Here is a 13,964-nt window from a genome sequence, read left to right on the forward strand (position 1 = left end):
TAGTCGATACCGTATTGTTGTGAGTATCCTTTGACAACTAGCCTTGCTTTAAGCTTCTGGATTGAGCCATCTGAGTTAAGCTTTGTCTTGTAGACCCACTTAACTCCAATAGTGTCTTTGTCTTGTGGACGATCCATAAGTTCCCAAGTCTCATTTTTCTCAATCATTTTTATCTCTTCATTCATAGCTTTTCTCCATTTTTTCTACCTTAAAAGCTTCTTCAAAGCTTTCTGGTTTTATGATCATCAAGTTGCATGTCTCATATATTTCTGTTAAGGATTTAGTGCGCCTTGGTGGTGAGTCCGGAGTAGACTGTGAAGCTTGTTCCGGTTCTGATTGTGTTGGCAAACTGATTTGATCACGATCTTCTTCAATTCTTTGACTTAGTAATAGAGGCAAGTTGATAGTCTTTCTTTCAACTTCTTTTGTCTCCCAATTGTATGCAGCATCTTCATCAAAGCTTATGTCTCGACTGATTATGAGTTTTTCTTTCCTTAAGCTATAGACTCGATAGCCTTTTGATTGAGTGCTATAGCCCAAGAAAATTCTTTTCTCAGTCTTCTCATCCAGTTTGCCTCTTTTCTCTTGTGGGACATGTGTGTAGCATATGCATCCGAAAACTCTGAGATGCTTTGCCGATGGTTTTTGCCCACTCCAAGCTTCAATTGGTGTCCTATCTTGCACAGCTTTAGTAGGACATCTGTTGAGCAGATAGACAGCAGTGCTTACTGCCTCTGCCTAGAAAATTTTGGGAAGACCTTTTTCCATGAGCATGGCTCTTGCAGTCTCCATAACAGTTCTGTTTTTTCTTTCGGATACTCCATTCTGTTTTGGAGCGTACCTGACTATAAGTTGATGCTCCATACCTTCATTTTCACAGAACTTGTTGAATTCATTAGAGGTATATTCTTTGCCTCTTTCACTTCTTATGGTCTTGATGTTGTGACCACTTTGCTTCTCAACACGGGCTTTGAATTTTTTAAAAATATCGAAAACCTGCGATTTTTCTCGCGAGAAATAAACCCATGTCATTCTAGTATAATCATCAATGAAGAGGATGAAATACCTGTTTTGATTATTTGATGGAGTACACATTGGACCACAAACATCTGTATGAATTAACTCCAATGGTGCTTTGGCTCTCCAAGCTTTGCCGGATGGGAAGTGTTGTCGATGTTGTTTTCCGAGCATACACCCTTCACAGACATTGTTGAACTCCTTGATGGCTGGTAGGTCACGCATCATGTTCTTCTACTGAAGAATCCTTAATCCATGGAAATTATAGTGTCCGAATCTTCTATGCCATAGCCACGACTTGTCCACTTGTGCTTGCATTGCGATATAACTTGCATCTTTCCATTGAATGGGAAAGCACCTGTGTTCTGTCATTTTTGTTTTTGCAATTTCAAGGGATTTGTCTTGCTTATCATAGATTGTGCAAGAGTTTCCCTCAAAACGTAGAGAGTAGCCTCTTTCTATCATTTGGCCCACACTAAGTAGATTTTGATCAATGTTAGGGACCAAAAGTACACCATTTATGTATTTTTTGCCTTGTTTGGTGTCAACAACAATGGTGCCTTTGCCTATTGCTTCCATGAAGTCGCCATTACCAATTTTGACTTTTGTCTTGATTTTATCAAGGCTATGGAAGATGCTTTCATTTTTAGTCATGTGATTATTACACCCACTGTCAAGATACCAAGTATCATTTTTTTCTTCTATTGCAGAATGATAAGCATAAAAGAGATTATTTTCCTCATCTTTCTTTTCTGAAAAATTAGCTTGATGGGTTTTCTTGAATCTACAAACTTTTTCAACATGGCCAAATTTTTTACAGTTTTGGCACTGTGCTTTTCCTTTAAACCAGCAATCTTTCTCCAAGTGATTTCTCTTCTTGCAAATACCACATGAAGAAAACTTGTCATTATTTTCTTTTGGTTTTCCTTGTGACTTTCTTCCATCAACTTTTGGTTTATGAGACCGTAGATTAACTTTAGACTGAAAGGCAGATTCAACCGAATTTTCATTCTGCCTGTCACGCCTATTTTCATATGTCTCGAGAGAGCCCATCAATTTTGTTGGTGATAGTGTTTCTAGATCCTTTGTTTCTTCTATCACCGAAATTATTTGATCATATCTCTCTGTGCAAGAGATTAGAATTTTTTTGACTATTTTCTTGTCAGAAATAGTCTCCCCATAGGCTCTCATTTGATTTACTATTCCTTTTATTTTAGAATAGTAATCTTTTGCAGTCTCATTATCCTTCATCTTAAGATTTTCAAAATCCCTTCTAAACTTTTGCAATTTAACAGTGCGTACCTTGACAGATCCTTGGAACTCCTCTTGCAGTGTATCCCATGCTTCTTTTGCAGTTGATGCGCCCATGATTCGAGGAAATATCTCCTAAGCCATTGCTTGCTGTAAGCAGAATAGTGCTTGACAATCATTTTGTTGATTTTCTTCATAGATATTCTTTTGACTTGTTGAAAGAGTAGAGGTGTCTTCAGCAATGTAGAATCCTTCCTCAACGATTCTCCATAAACTTTGTGACCAAAAATAGGTTTTCATTTTGATAGACCAGAAGTCATAGTTTTCTCCATTGAAGATTGGAAGAGAAAGGGTGGAACGATTGGCTTCTGCACACATTGTTTAGAAGAACTCAGGCCCAAGAGATTTGATCGAACGTGCTCTGATACCACTGATGGTTGATAATGATAGTAACAACAAATACTGTAAAAAAATAAGATAGAAAAAAAAAAAAAAACAGAGTAGAACTTGGTTGAACGAGAGAAAGGTTTTGTAGTATTCTGATTTTTCTCTCTTGTCTATCGAACAAGTACAGAGGTCTATTTATACTAGATGAAGTCGGTTGAAGGTGAACCGACTTACATTGGACTTGGGCTGACATTAATTACCTTGGATGAAGAATCGACAGACCTTGGGAATTAACTAGATTTGGAAGATGCAACGAGCTACATTGGAATGAAACAAAAACATTGAAAATAGATTATCTTTACGACTTCTGAAAATGTGTAGCAACATTTAATAAAACTCTATCCTTGGTGGGGGGCATATTAGGTTGTATGTTCACCTAGAAGAGAAAAATTCTAGGTGTATCATCACGATAACTGTGTCTAGGTTTTCCTAGTAAACATGACCAAATAAACTCATGTTTCAGAACAAGGTTTTATCAATTAAGGCTACGTTTATTCGCGGTGTAAAGCTAAATTTACACCGAGGATTATTACACTGATGGGTTCATGAGAGTGTAAAATGGGAACTTTGTCCCATTTAACACTTTTCACGTTTGGTAAATCATTGAGGTAAAATTCCTTGTAGTCCTTGCCGGTCAGCCAAGAAATAGAGCACCACAAGTGGCGGTGAGCGGCGTATCATACGCAGAAACTGGTGACCGGGGGTTGCAACAAGAGGCGTAGTTCTTGTGCTTGGCCGCTTCTGTTGAATCTCCATCCAAGAATATAATGGGAGCTTGCAATTGCACCAGTGGACGAAGAGAAACCCACATACACAGAGTCCATGAAAACCGAAGAAAGATCAAGTGATGTCGACAATAGGGGAATCTCAGGTTTGGGGTAATAAAGTGGAGCTAATGTTACATTCAGTTGCTTTTCTACACCATCATACTCTATCTAAACTTGCATTGGATCTCCGCTTATGAGGTGCAAGCGCTTGTTGATCTCTTCTTTGCTTGAATAATAAGCCGCTAGAATTGATTCAATCGATTGAAGGTTGTTCATGTCGATCTCAACATGATTATCATATATATTAGCAAATTTGGGGCTAAGAATTGTGTGTAGCTCTACGGCGAAAACATGATTGGAGAAGTCTCCATTGTTGGTTTCATTGAACAGTCCTAGGTACTGACTTGCCACGGCATCTGGAAACCCCATGAATGGCGAGAAAGCCAAGGCGATGCCATGGCTACTCACAGTAGTCAATTGGGGAACCATGGCAAATACAAAAGTGGTAAAGAAGGAGAGAGACTAAGGATATTCAGGTCAAGAGGAGTGAAACCTTAGAGGAGATGGGTATAGAGCATGACCAACCGGTTCTTGCCCAGACAACCACTGCTGTCGCCGACGGTCAACCACGGTAGAAGGGGCTACGCCCCGCCATCATCTTCCTCCAACGGTTAACCACTGCTGTTGCCGCCTCTCTGTTCTCGTCGGAGGAAGATGATGAATAGATAATCCTGTCTCAAAAAATCCTTGCCCCGACAGAAGGGGCAACTGACAGATCGGTTCTTGCCCCAGCAACCACTGTTGTCACCGATGGTCAACCATGGCAGAAGGGGCTATGCCTCGCCATCATCTTCCTCCGACGGTCAACCACTGCTGTCGCCACCTCACTGTTCTCATCGGAGGAAGGTGATGAATAGATAACCATGTCTCGAAAGAACATTGCCCCGGCAGAAGGGGCAATGGACAGATCATGGGATTGAGTTTTACACTTTACCCTTTAACCGTTGGACAGATCGGTAAAGTTTTATATCGATTTTAGTGATATAAAATTTTCACTGATTTTCGATGAATTTTCTGACAAGAATGAACTTTTACAGCGATTGATGAGGTATATTAACACATCTACCAAATGCCTACGAAATCAAACCAGGGTGTAAAGTTTACCCCGATTCTCATTTACACCTCTACTAAAGGCAGCCTAAAGAGAATATAGAAAGGTAAAATAGGATTTAAAAAATTTTTTATGTATTTGCATGTGACATTTCACAGATGGAGGGTATATTTAAGTTCAATAGAATCAGCCTATAAGGTATACTTAAGTCTCTTTGAAAGCCTCTGAATATGTTCAAGACAATTTCTAAAAGCTCAGGGAATGCTTAAGTCTTTTATCATTTTTTTTTTGAGATGTATTGGAGGTAAAGATGGACATGATCTCCTGACTTGGGTTGTTGAACCGCTAAACCATTTGGCCCGGATAGTAGTTCACAGTTTAATGAAAAAATATTTAATTTTTTAAGGGAGGATTAAAGAGAAAAAGATGAGATCAAGAGATGGGGGAATGGACTGAGACTTAGACAGTTGAACTGCTAACCTGGAAATCCGTGGCCAAAATGATTCTGTTTCTGGGTTGGTTTTTTAAACCATGATAAAAGTACAAATAGGGTTTAAGACTTTTGAAAATTTTCTTGATTAAAATATCCTTTTTTTTTTGAAATAGGGTCCCTCTTTGTTGGGAGGGCAGAAAATGTAATGTGAATACTATTATTAATTGCATTCAATTCCCTTTTAAGGTATTAACTCCCATTCACCCTCATTGTATCATATATTTAAGGCAGTTTTTTGTTTCTTCATCACTAAATTCCACTAATTAAATTCATACATGATAATTATTCCATTGGCACAACAACTTATACTTTTAAAATTGATTTGGAAAAATCAATATTTTCATCTAGGTAGTGGTAGAAAATTATACCATTTTGGGTTAAATCGGCCAATCCATGTTAAAATCAAACAATAGGAATTTAAAAATAGACAAAAATACAAAAATGGACTTTAAAGAAAAAGTTGAGAACATCATTAATTTCATATACTTGTCATATTAAACAAGAATAAGTATGATAAATAAGAAATATTTTTATCAATGATGGAAATGGAATATAAAATTTAAAACCAATTGCAAATAAAACTATTTTTCTATTCTCTCTCCAGTATCATATCTAAGGTATACATTTTCTCATAGTCTCATTAAATCCTATGTATAAGATATATTTTTTCTTATATTAAAATTTTACTAATTAAATCTACAACACTAATTTTAACAATAAAAAAATAAATATGTTGAAAAGTAATTTGAAAACAAATCCATTTTCTTCCCTCTTGGTGGTGGGTAAGCAATTCAACCATTTGAGTCAAATGGGTTAATCAATAATGCCAATTAGACAATAAATAAATAAAATATAAACATATAGAAAAATAAAAGGAATTAAGTATATCTTCGGTATTATATGTTCATTATATTAAACAACAATAACCATGAGATGTAAGAAGTATTTTTATTAATGATGATAATAGAATGCATAATCTAAACTCAACCTAGAAATGAAATGATGTTATAGTCAAATAATAAAACTTTTCACAAAAATAAAGAAAAAGTAGAGAAAATTTGGGCATACATCTGATGTTATATATTTTACAGAAAAATAAAACATTGGGCACATCTCTACTATTATACATGTATTGTATTGAACAAAAAATAAGTGTTATACATAAGAGTTAATTTTATCAATGTTGGAAATGTAATATAAAATTTATAGTCAACTTAGAAATCAAACCCTTTCCCTTTTTGGGTGGTGTTTGTTGGTTTGGGTCAACTGGGTTAATCAATGATGTGGTAGTTAAATAATATTTTTTATTTGTAAAAAGAAAAAGTACAAAGAATCACAAAAATATGAAAATTATAGAAAATATATATGTATATATATATATATATATATATATATATATATATAATGTGGATGAAATATATAATTTAAAACTGGTTTGAAAGCAAAGCTATTTTTTTATTTAGATGGTGGGTCAAGGATTCAACTTTTTGAATCAACTTATGATGTCATAATTGAATAATAAATATTTAAAAATGATAGAATACAAAAAATGAAAAAACAAAATTTTGTTGAAAACATTTGAGAACACCTATTGATGATGCACAATCTGGATGCTCCTAGTTGGATGGTAGCTTCGACGTTGGTCTGCTTGGTTGGCCAGTCAAACTGAAAGAGAAGAACACTCAGAGGACCCGGGGTGGCTTACACGGTGTGAGCACTCTAATGCTTAAGCGAGCACTATTTTTTGCAAGTTGAAGAGCTTGTAAGCAAAGAGCTAGTGAGCAATATTTGCACGTACCTTGTAGCATTGGGGTTCAAAACCTTATATAGGTGAGCTTCCATAGGTCTTACATAACACCTCCAAGATTCCTGGCCCACGCAATCGGAGGTGGACTTCATGTGAGCAGATAAGGCTCATCGAGTCCATCCAATCCGGGCGGGATAAGGATAAGGCTTATAGACATGCGACATGATCCTAAAAGAGGTTGGAGACTACTGGCTAGCTTCTAGAAGCTGGCTGCATGTCATCTTAGCAAGTTGGGCCATCATGAGCTGCTTAGACCTTGGTCTCTATTGAGGTGCTCGAAGTACTTGAACTAACTTGACTCACTAAGGTGGCAGGGAACGTCGAATCATCGTCCAGTAAGCAGATTGCTTCCATGTGTCCGCATGCTAGAAGGTCGGGCCAAATTACCCCTCATCATCTCTAATGTCATATATTCATAATATTAAATAAAACGATTGTTATGATAAAAATTATTTTTATTATTGACGGAAATAGAATATAAAATTAAACAAAATATTAAAAACAACAACAATAATAAAAATAATAATAATTGTTACTATAATTTAAAATTTTGACATACAACGAATGTGCACATTTACTAGAATGAACTAAAAATCACGGAACTAACTATCAACATAGTGATATCTTACACTCACACTCTTGGGGAAGGCAAACTGATTGCGGATGGTTTTACTAATATGGTCGCAGGACTAGATCTTCTCTTTTGTACACAGCTAAGAGTATTCATGTGCATATTCGTCACGTCATCTTTGAATATCAATTACAAATTCCACTTAATTACAAGGGTCACTTAGTGCCTTTTTTCTAATGGGCAGGTACAATTAATTATTTTTTGAGTTGTTGCATTATCTTGTTTTTATTTTTAGGGTTAAGGCTTTTATGCCCCCTTCTAGGTTTTATACTTTTAGTGAACTTGTAGAAGTTGACCCAATCAACAAACTCAAATCAACTCAAGCAAAGCGGGTTAGGATCCCTTATATAGTGACCTGAACTAGGGTGTGGTCATGAAAAACTGAAAATCTGAACCGAATGGATGAGATCAAACCACAAATTTTAGTTAATTGAACTGATCGGTTTGGCATTTTTGAAAAATTGAAGGTATTGGTTCTATTTTGATTAATCAATATAAAAATTCGGGGTTAAATGAACCGACCAGTACTATATATATATTTTCCATTATGTATATTATATTTGCTTTATATATATTTATAATATATAATATATTATTTGTTATTTATAATATAATATTTATATGTATTTCTAGTTTATTTATTATATATTCATATATTTATAATATATTATAACAATAAAAAACCTGATGGACCAAATTGGGGATTAATCCAAACAATCAATTGGTTGACTGATTAACTTTGGTTCAGTTTTGATTACCGATTTTCCAAAAACTAGTACTACCAGTTTGGTTTGAAAAATAAACCGACAATTTGGTTAACTGAACTATGAGCACCCCTAAACTGAACTAGAAGGCGGTATGTCTTGACCAGACAACTTATTTTCAAATCAACGTTTTCATACTGGTATTGACCCAGATTGTTGGATCATTCAAACCATTCGAACCAGATGCTTAAACATGTATTTTCAGTATACAAAGACTAATTGACCTAGTTGATTGAACCATTGATCCATCTGACCTATGGGTTAACCCTAATTTGAATATTGAGGATAGGGTCTAACCTCTGCTGACTCAACCCGGTAGGCAGCCCAACCTTAAATAATCCAAGAATACATTGACTTCACTCAAACTTGATCCAACCCGACCTGATTGACAGGTCTAATTTTGAGACATCAACAGTGGTCACCCCTCTAGCGAGAGTAAATTTCGGTGTTAAAAGGAAATCAGGTATTAAATGTTTATTGTTAATTGTGAATTTAGAAGTCTTACAAGAAAACAAATTTGTATTAATTGTTAATTAACGGTGCTCAAATCTTAATTATCTTTAATTCGATAAACATTTAAGTTTTGATTAATTTAATGAAATATCAACACAACCAGACAACCTGACCATGAGCCCAGTTACGTATCCGGCTAGGAACCAGCAGCTTGTCTAACAATTTATTATATGCACTTGCATTAGTTTTGTCAAGACTCAGCCAGCGATTCTCTAATGTAACAATCATGTCGCTATACACATCGTAGATAATTTAGGTCCCTTTTCTTTTCAGTGAGTGATCCGAGTAAATGTTTCGTCGGGTAAGTGCATTTCTATGATCATTTTAGTCATAAAATCTATTATTGAAAGCTCTGTTTTCAAAATCAGACCGGAAAAATTGAGAACCGGTTACTTGATCGGTTTTGTTTTTCTTTAAAATCGTTTTTTCCTTCAAAATCGTTGATTTTGGTCAGCAAACCGCTGAACCGATTGGTTAATTCCAATTTTTAATTTTTTTTTTATTTTTTTGTCAGAACAGGCTGGCCGTTCGGGTCAAACGGTCGGACCATTCGAACCGGTATCTGGACACTTTACCGGTTTGTTTTTAAAAACCATGATTGAAAGAGACATTTTTGTTCATCCAAGTATTGACAATTTTTCCTCAAATGGAAAAATTATTTATTTATCTAGGAGATGGATATCACTTGTTTGGGTAAGTGGTACCCAAGAAATATATTTTCCTTGGTCCCCATGTAAATATCTAATAAGAGTATGGATTTCTTGATCAATAAAATCCAAAATCCCATTGATCAACTTACCCTTCTTGAAACTTTATTTACTTGTAGCTCTATCCTTCGGTGTAGAGGTGTAAAGTGGGCCGTGTCAGGCCGGCCCATGGGCCATGTTGGGCTGTGCCACCCTCCCCAGTGAAAATTTTGGGGGTTGACCTGGCATGGTCCATGACCCAAGCCCGTGCGGGCCCGTGCCATGCTATAGGCCGGGCTTGCCCATGGGCCAAGTCTGGCCATGCATTGGGCCAAAGCAATTTATTTAAAAAATTGACAAAAAACTTAAAATTTTAATTTTATATGAATTTTTTGTATATAATTTCTTATATATACAATAATTAAATAAATTAGTATAATAAAATTACAAAAAATATTTATTTTATTAATATATTATATACTATATATTTATATAATTATTATTTATATAATATTATATAAATATTTATAAAATATATAAAAATATATTTAAAACATATATAAATATATTTAAAACACATATAAATATATAAATAATATATATTGGCCGTGCTGCGGGCCGCAAGCGGCACGACTCGCTCGATCATGCCGTGCCGACCCGTGGACCTAAAACCCCAAGCCCAGCATAACACAAAATATCATGCCAGGCCTGGCACGACCCGTGAACTATCATGCCGTGCAATGTTAGACCAGTTCAAATTCGTGTTGGGCCATATTGAGCCACGAACGACACAACCTGGTTTACACCTCTACTTTGGTGTACTCCATCTATTAGTTATTTGTGCATACAAACTCCAAGGACAAATCCATTGCCAACTTCAACCTAGGGCTGCAAATAAGACAGATAAGAGTGGATTTAAATCTAAATTCGATCTGGTAAGAGTTGGACTTGGACATATATTCCAATTTGTCCAGATTTATTACAATTCAAATTAAATTGGATATTTATAATATTGATGTTGGCAAGAGGTTGCACGCGGAGCGGATCCAATGAGAGTGTGTGTAGAGCAAAGGCTGGCACACAATGTGGGGCCAATAGTGTGGTCGTACATGGCGGCCTTGGATGGCTGCGCCCTCAAGGCCGGACCACATTCTGGCCGCCCGTGTTCACCTACTTTCAAGCGGCCTCAAATATTATAAATAGGGGGTGATCCCCTAAGGTGAGCATCTAGACTTTGGACAGCTAAGAACTTTCTTGCCTCTATTGTGATCTCGTTTGAGCATCCCAATCTCAAGCCTCGTCCACTTCTCGTCACACCCATGCTAATTTAATCGTTGGAGTCTTCACCTCGGGTTAGAACTCGAGGCCTCTAACATTCTCTCACTCTCTCTACAGGTCTCACCTATTGACCCTTGCCCTTAACCCATCCTAGGCAGCAACAAATACCATTCGAATTCAAATCCTATTCCTAATCTTGAAAATCTAACAAATTCTTATCTGATTCTGATTAGTCTAAATTCTTATCAAATTGGATTGGATATACTCTATACCAAACCTAATCTGACCCAATCCATTTATGACCCTACTTGAAACCCTCCAGAACTGCCAAGGCTTCAGCTTCCTTAAAAGAACAATTTACCTTGACCCGGCCAACCAAGAATTTTCCTTCATCATCTTAATCTATGATTCCCACAATAGAATGGTCCAAGCTCCATTAGTGTTTACTATAACAAACTGGGCTGGTGCTTTGAGTGGTTCGGTCCATCTTGGTGCACTATGGTCTATTTGGGCTCTCTATTAAATGTTGCTACATATTTTTAGAAGTCATTGAATCAGTTCTCTCGAAGAACAGTAAAGTTAAGCTCTCTTCCAATGTTTGTTTCATTTCAAAGTGAGTCGTTGCATCTTCCAAAGTTAGTTAGTTCCAAAGTTAGTTGATTCTTCTCCCAAGGTAAGTTAATGTCAGTCTAAGTCCAATGTAAGTCTGTTCACCTTCAACCGACTCCACCTATTATAAATATTTCCCTTCTGTACTGCTTCAATACATCTGAGAGAAATGACAAAATACATCTACTAATTCTTTCTCTCAAACTACTAAGTTTCTTTCTCTCCCTTCTATCATATATTTTTACTATTTTCTATTACAGTCATCCTCAAACCATTAGTGGTATCAGAGCTTTGTCCAATCTATTTTCTGGGCATGATTTCTTCTAAACATTATGTGTGCTGACGCCAATCGCTCTCCTCTTTCTCTTCCAATTTTCAATGGAGACTGCCTTTCAGTCTAAAGTTAATTTGCGGTCACATAAACCAAAAGTTGATGGGAGAAAGTCACAAGGAAAACTAAAAGAAAATAATGAGAAGTATTCTTCGTGTGGTATTTGTAAGAAGAGAAACCACTTTGAGAAAGATTGCTGGTTTAAAGGAAAACCACAATACCAAAATTGTAAAAAATTCGGCCATGTTGAAAAAGCTTGTAGATTGAAGAAAACCCATCAAGCTAATTTTTCAGAAAAGAAAAATGAGGAAAATAATCTCTTTTATGCTTGTCATTCTGCAATAGAAGAAAAAAAATGATACTTGGTATCTTGACAGTGGGTGCAGTAACCACATGACTAAAAAAGAAAGCATATTTCATAGTATTGATAAAATCAAGTCAAAAGTCAAAATTGGTAATGGCGACTTCATGGAAGCAACTGGCAAAGGCACCATTGTCGTTGACACCGAACAAGGCAAGAAATACATAAATGATATACCTTTGGTTCCCAACATTGATCAAAATCTACTCAATGTGGGATAAATGATTGAAAAAGGTTATTCTTTATATTTTGAGGGAAACTCTTGCACAATCTATGACAAGCAAGACAAGTCCCTTAAAATTGCAAAAACAAAAATGACAAAAAACAAATGTTTTCCCATTCAATGGAGAGATGGAAGTTATATAGCAATGCAAGCACAAGTGGACGAGTCGTGGCTATGGCATAGAAGATTCAGACACTTTAATTTCCATAGGTTAAAGATTATTCAGTAAAAGAACATGATGCGTGACCTACCAGCTGTCAAGGAGTTCAATAATGTTTGTGAAGGGTGTATGCTCGGAAAACAACATTGACATCCCTTCCCATCCGGCAAGGCTTGGAGAGCCAAAGAGCCATTAGAGTTAATTCATACAAATATTTGTGGTCCAATGCATACTCCATCAAATAATTAAAACAAATATTTCATTCTCTTCATTGATGATTATACTAGAATGGCATAGGTTTATTTTTTGTGAGAACAATTGTAGGTTTTTGATGTTTTTAAAAAATTCAAAGCCCGTGTCGAGAAGCAAAGTGGTTACAACATCAAGACCATAAGAAGTGATAAAGGCAAAGAATATACTTCTAATGAATTCAACAAGTTCTATGAAGATGGAGGCATGGAGCATCAACTCACAGTTGGGTACGCTCCAGAACAAAATGGTGTATCCGAAAGAAAAAACAAAACAATTATGGAGACAGCAAGAGTCATGCTCATGGAAAAGGGTATTCCTAAAGCTTTTTGGGCAGAGGCAGTAAGCACTACTGTCTATCTGCTCAGCAGATGTCCAACTAAATCTGTGCAAGATAGGACACCAATTGAAGATTGGAGTGGGCAAAAGCCATCAGCAAAGTATCTCAAAGTTTTTGGGTGCATATGCTACACACACGTCCCACAAGAGAAAAGAGGCAAACAGGACGAGAAGACTGAGAAAGGAATCTTCTTAGGCTATAGCACTCAATCAAAAGGCTATCGAGTCTATAGCTTAAGAAAAGAAAAACTCATAATCAGTCGAGACATAAGCTTCAACGAGGATGCTGCATACAATTGGGAGACAAAAGAAGTTGAAAGGAAGACTATCAACTTGCCCCTATTACCAAGTCAAGGAATTGAAGAAGGTCATGATCAAACTAGTTCGCCAACACAATCAGAACCGGAACAAGCTTCACAGTCTACTCCGGACTCACCACCAAGGCGAACTAAATCCTTAACAGAAATATATGAAACATGCAACTTGATGATCATAGAACCAGAAAGCTTTGAAGAAGCCTTTAAGGAAGAAAAATGGAGAAAAGCTATGAATGAAGAGATAAAAATGATCGAAAAAATGAGACTTGGGAGCTTGTAGATCATCCACAAGACAAAGACACTATTGGAGTTAAGTAGGTTTAGAAGACAAAGCTTAACTCAAATGGCTCAATCCAAAAGCTTAAAGCAAGGTTAGTTGCCAAAGGATGCTCACAACAATATGGTATCGACTACAATGAGACATTTGCTCCAGTTGCTCGCCTTGACACAATCAGGGCATTGATAGCACTAACTGCACAGAAGGAATGAAAAACTTTTCAACTAGATATGAAATCAGCATTCCTCAATGACTATCTTAAGGAGGAAATCTATGTGGAACAACCTCAAGGGTTCGTGGTGTAAGGACAAGAAGACAAAGTTCTCAGATTAA

The 13,964-nt window shown here is 36.3% G+C and overlaps 1 protein-coding gene across 1 annotated transcript; it reads right to left on the reverse strand.

Moving 5' to 3' along the window:
* Positions 1 to 1,251: 1,251 nt before the first annotated feature.
* LOC148874057 (uncharacterized) lies at positions 1,252 to 2,385 on the reverse strand. Its single transcript, XM_088953413.1, has one exon. The coding sequence runs from the start codon at positions 2,383 to 2,385 to the stop codon at positions 1,252 to 1,254; it is 1,134 nt and encodes a 377-aa protein (XP_088809539.1).
* Positions 2,386 to 13,964: the final 11,579 nt, after the last annotated feature.

This window comes from Nelumbo lutea, chromosome 1, assembly GCF_056320005.1.
Source record: "Nelumbo lutea isolate HS-2025 chromosome 1, American lotus-T2T, whole genome shotgun sequence".
Classification (NCBI taxonomy): Eukaryota; Viridiplantae; Streptophyta; class Magnoliopsida; order Proteales; family Nelumbonaceae; genus Nelumbo; species Nelumbo lutea.

What these genes read in the sequence shown, in the direction of transcription:
- LOC148874057 (XM_088953413.1), bottom strand. Translation starts at nt 2,385, where the DNA reads ATGGGCGCATCAACTGCAAAAGAAGCATGGGATACACTGCAAGAGGAG.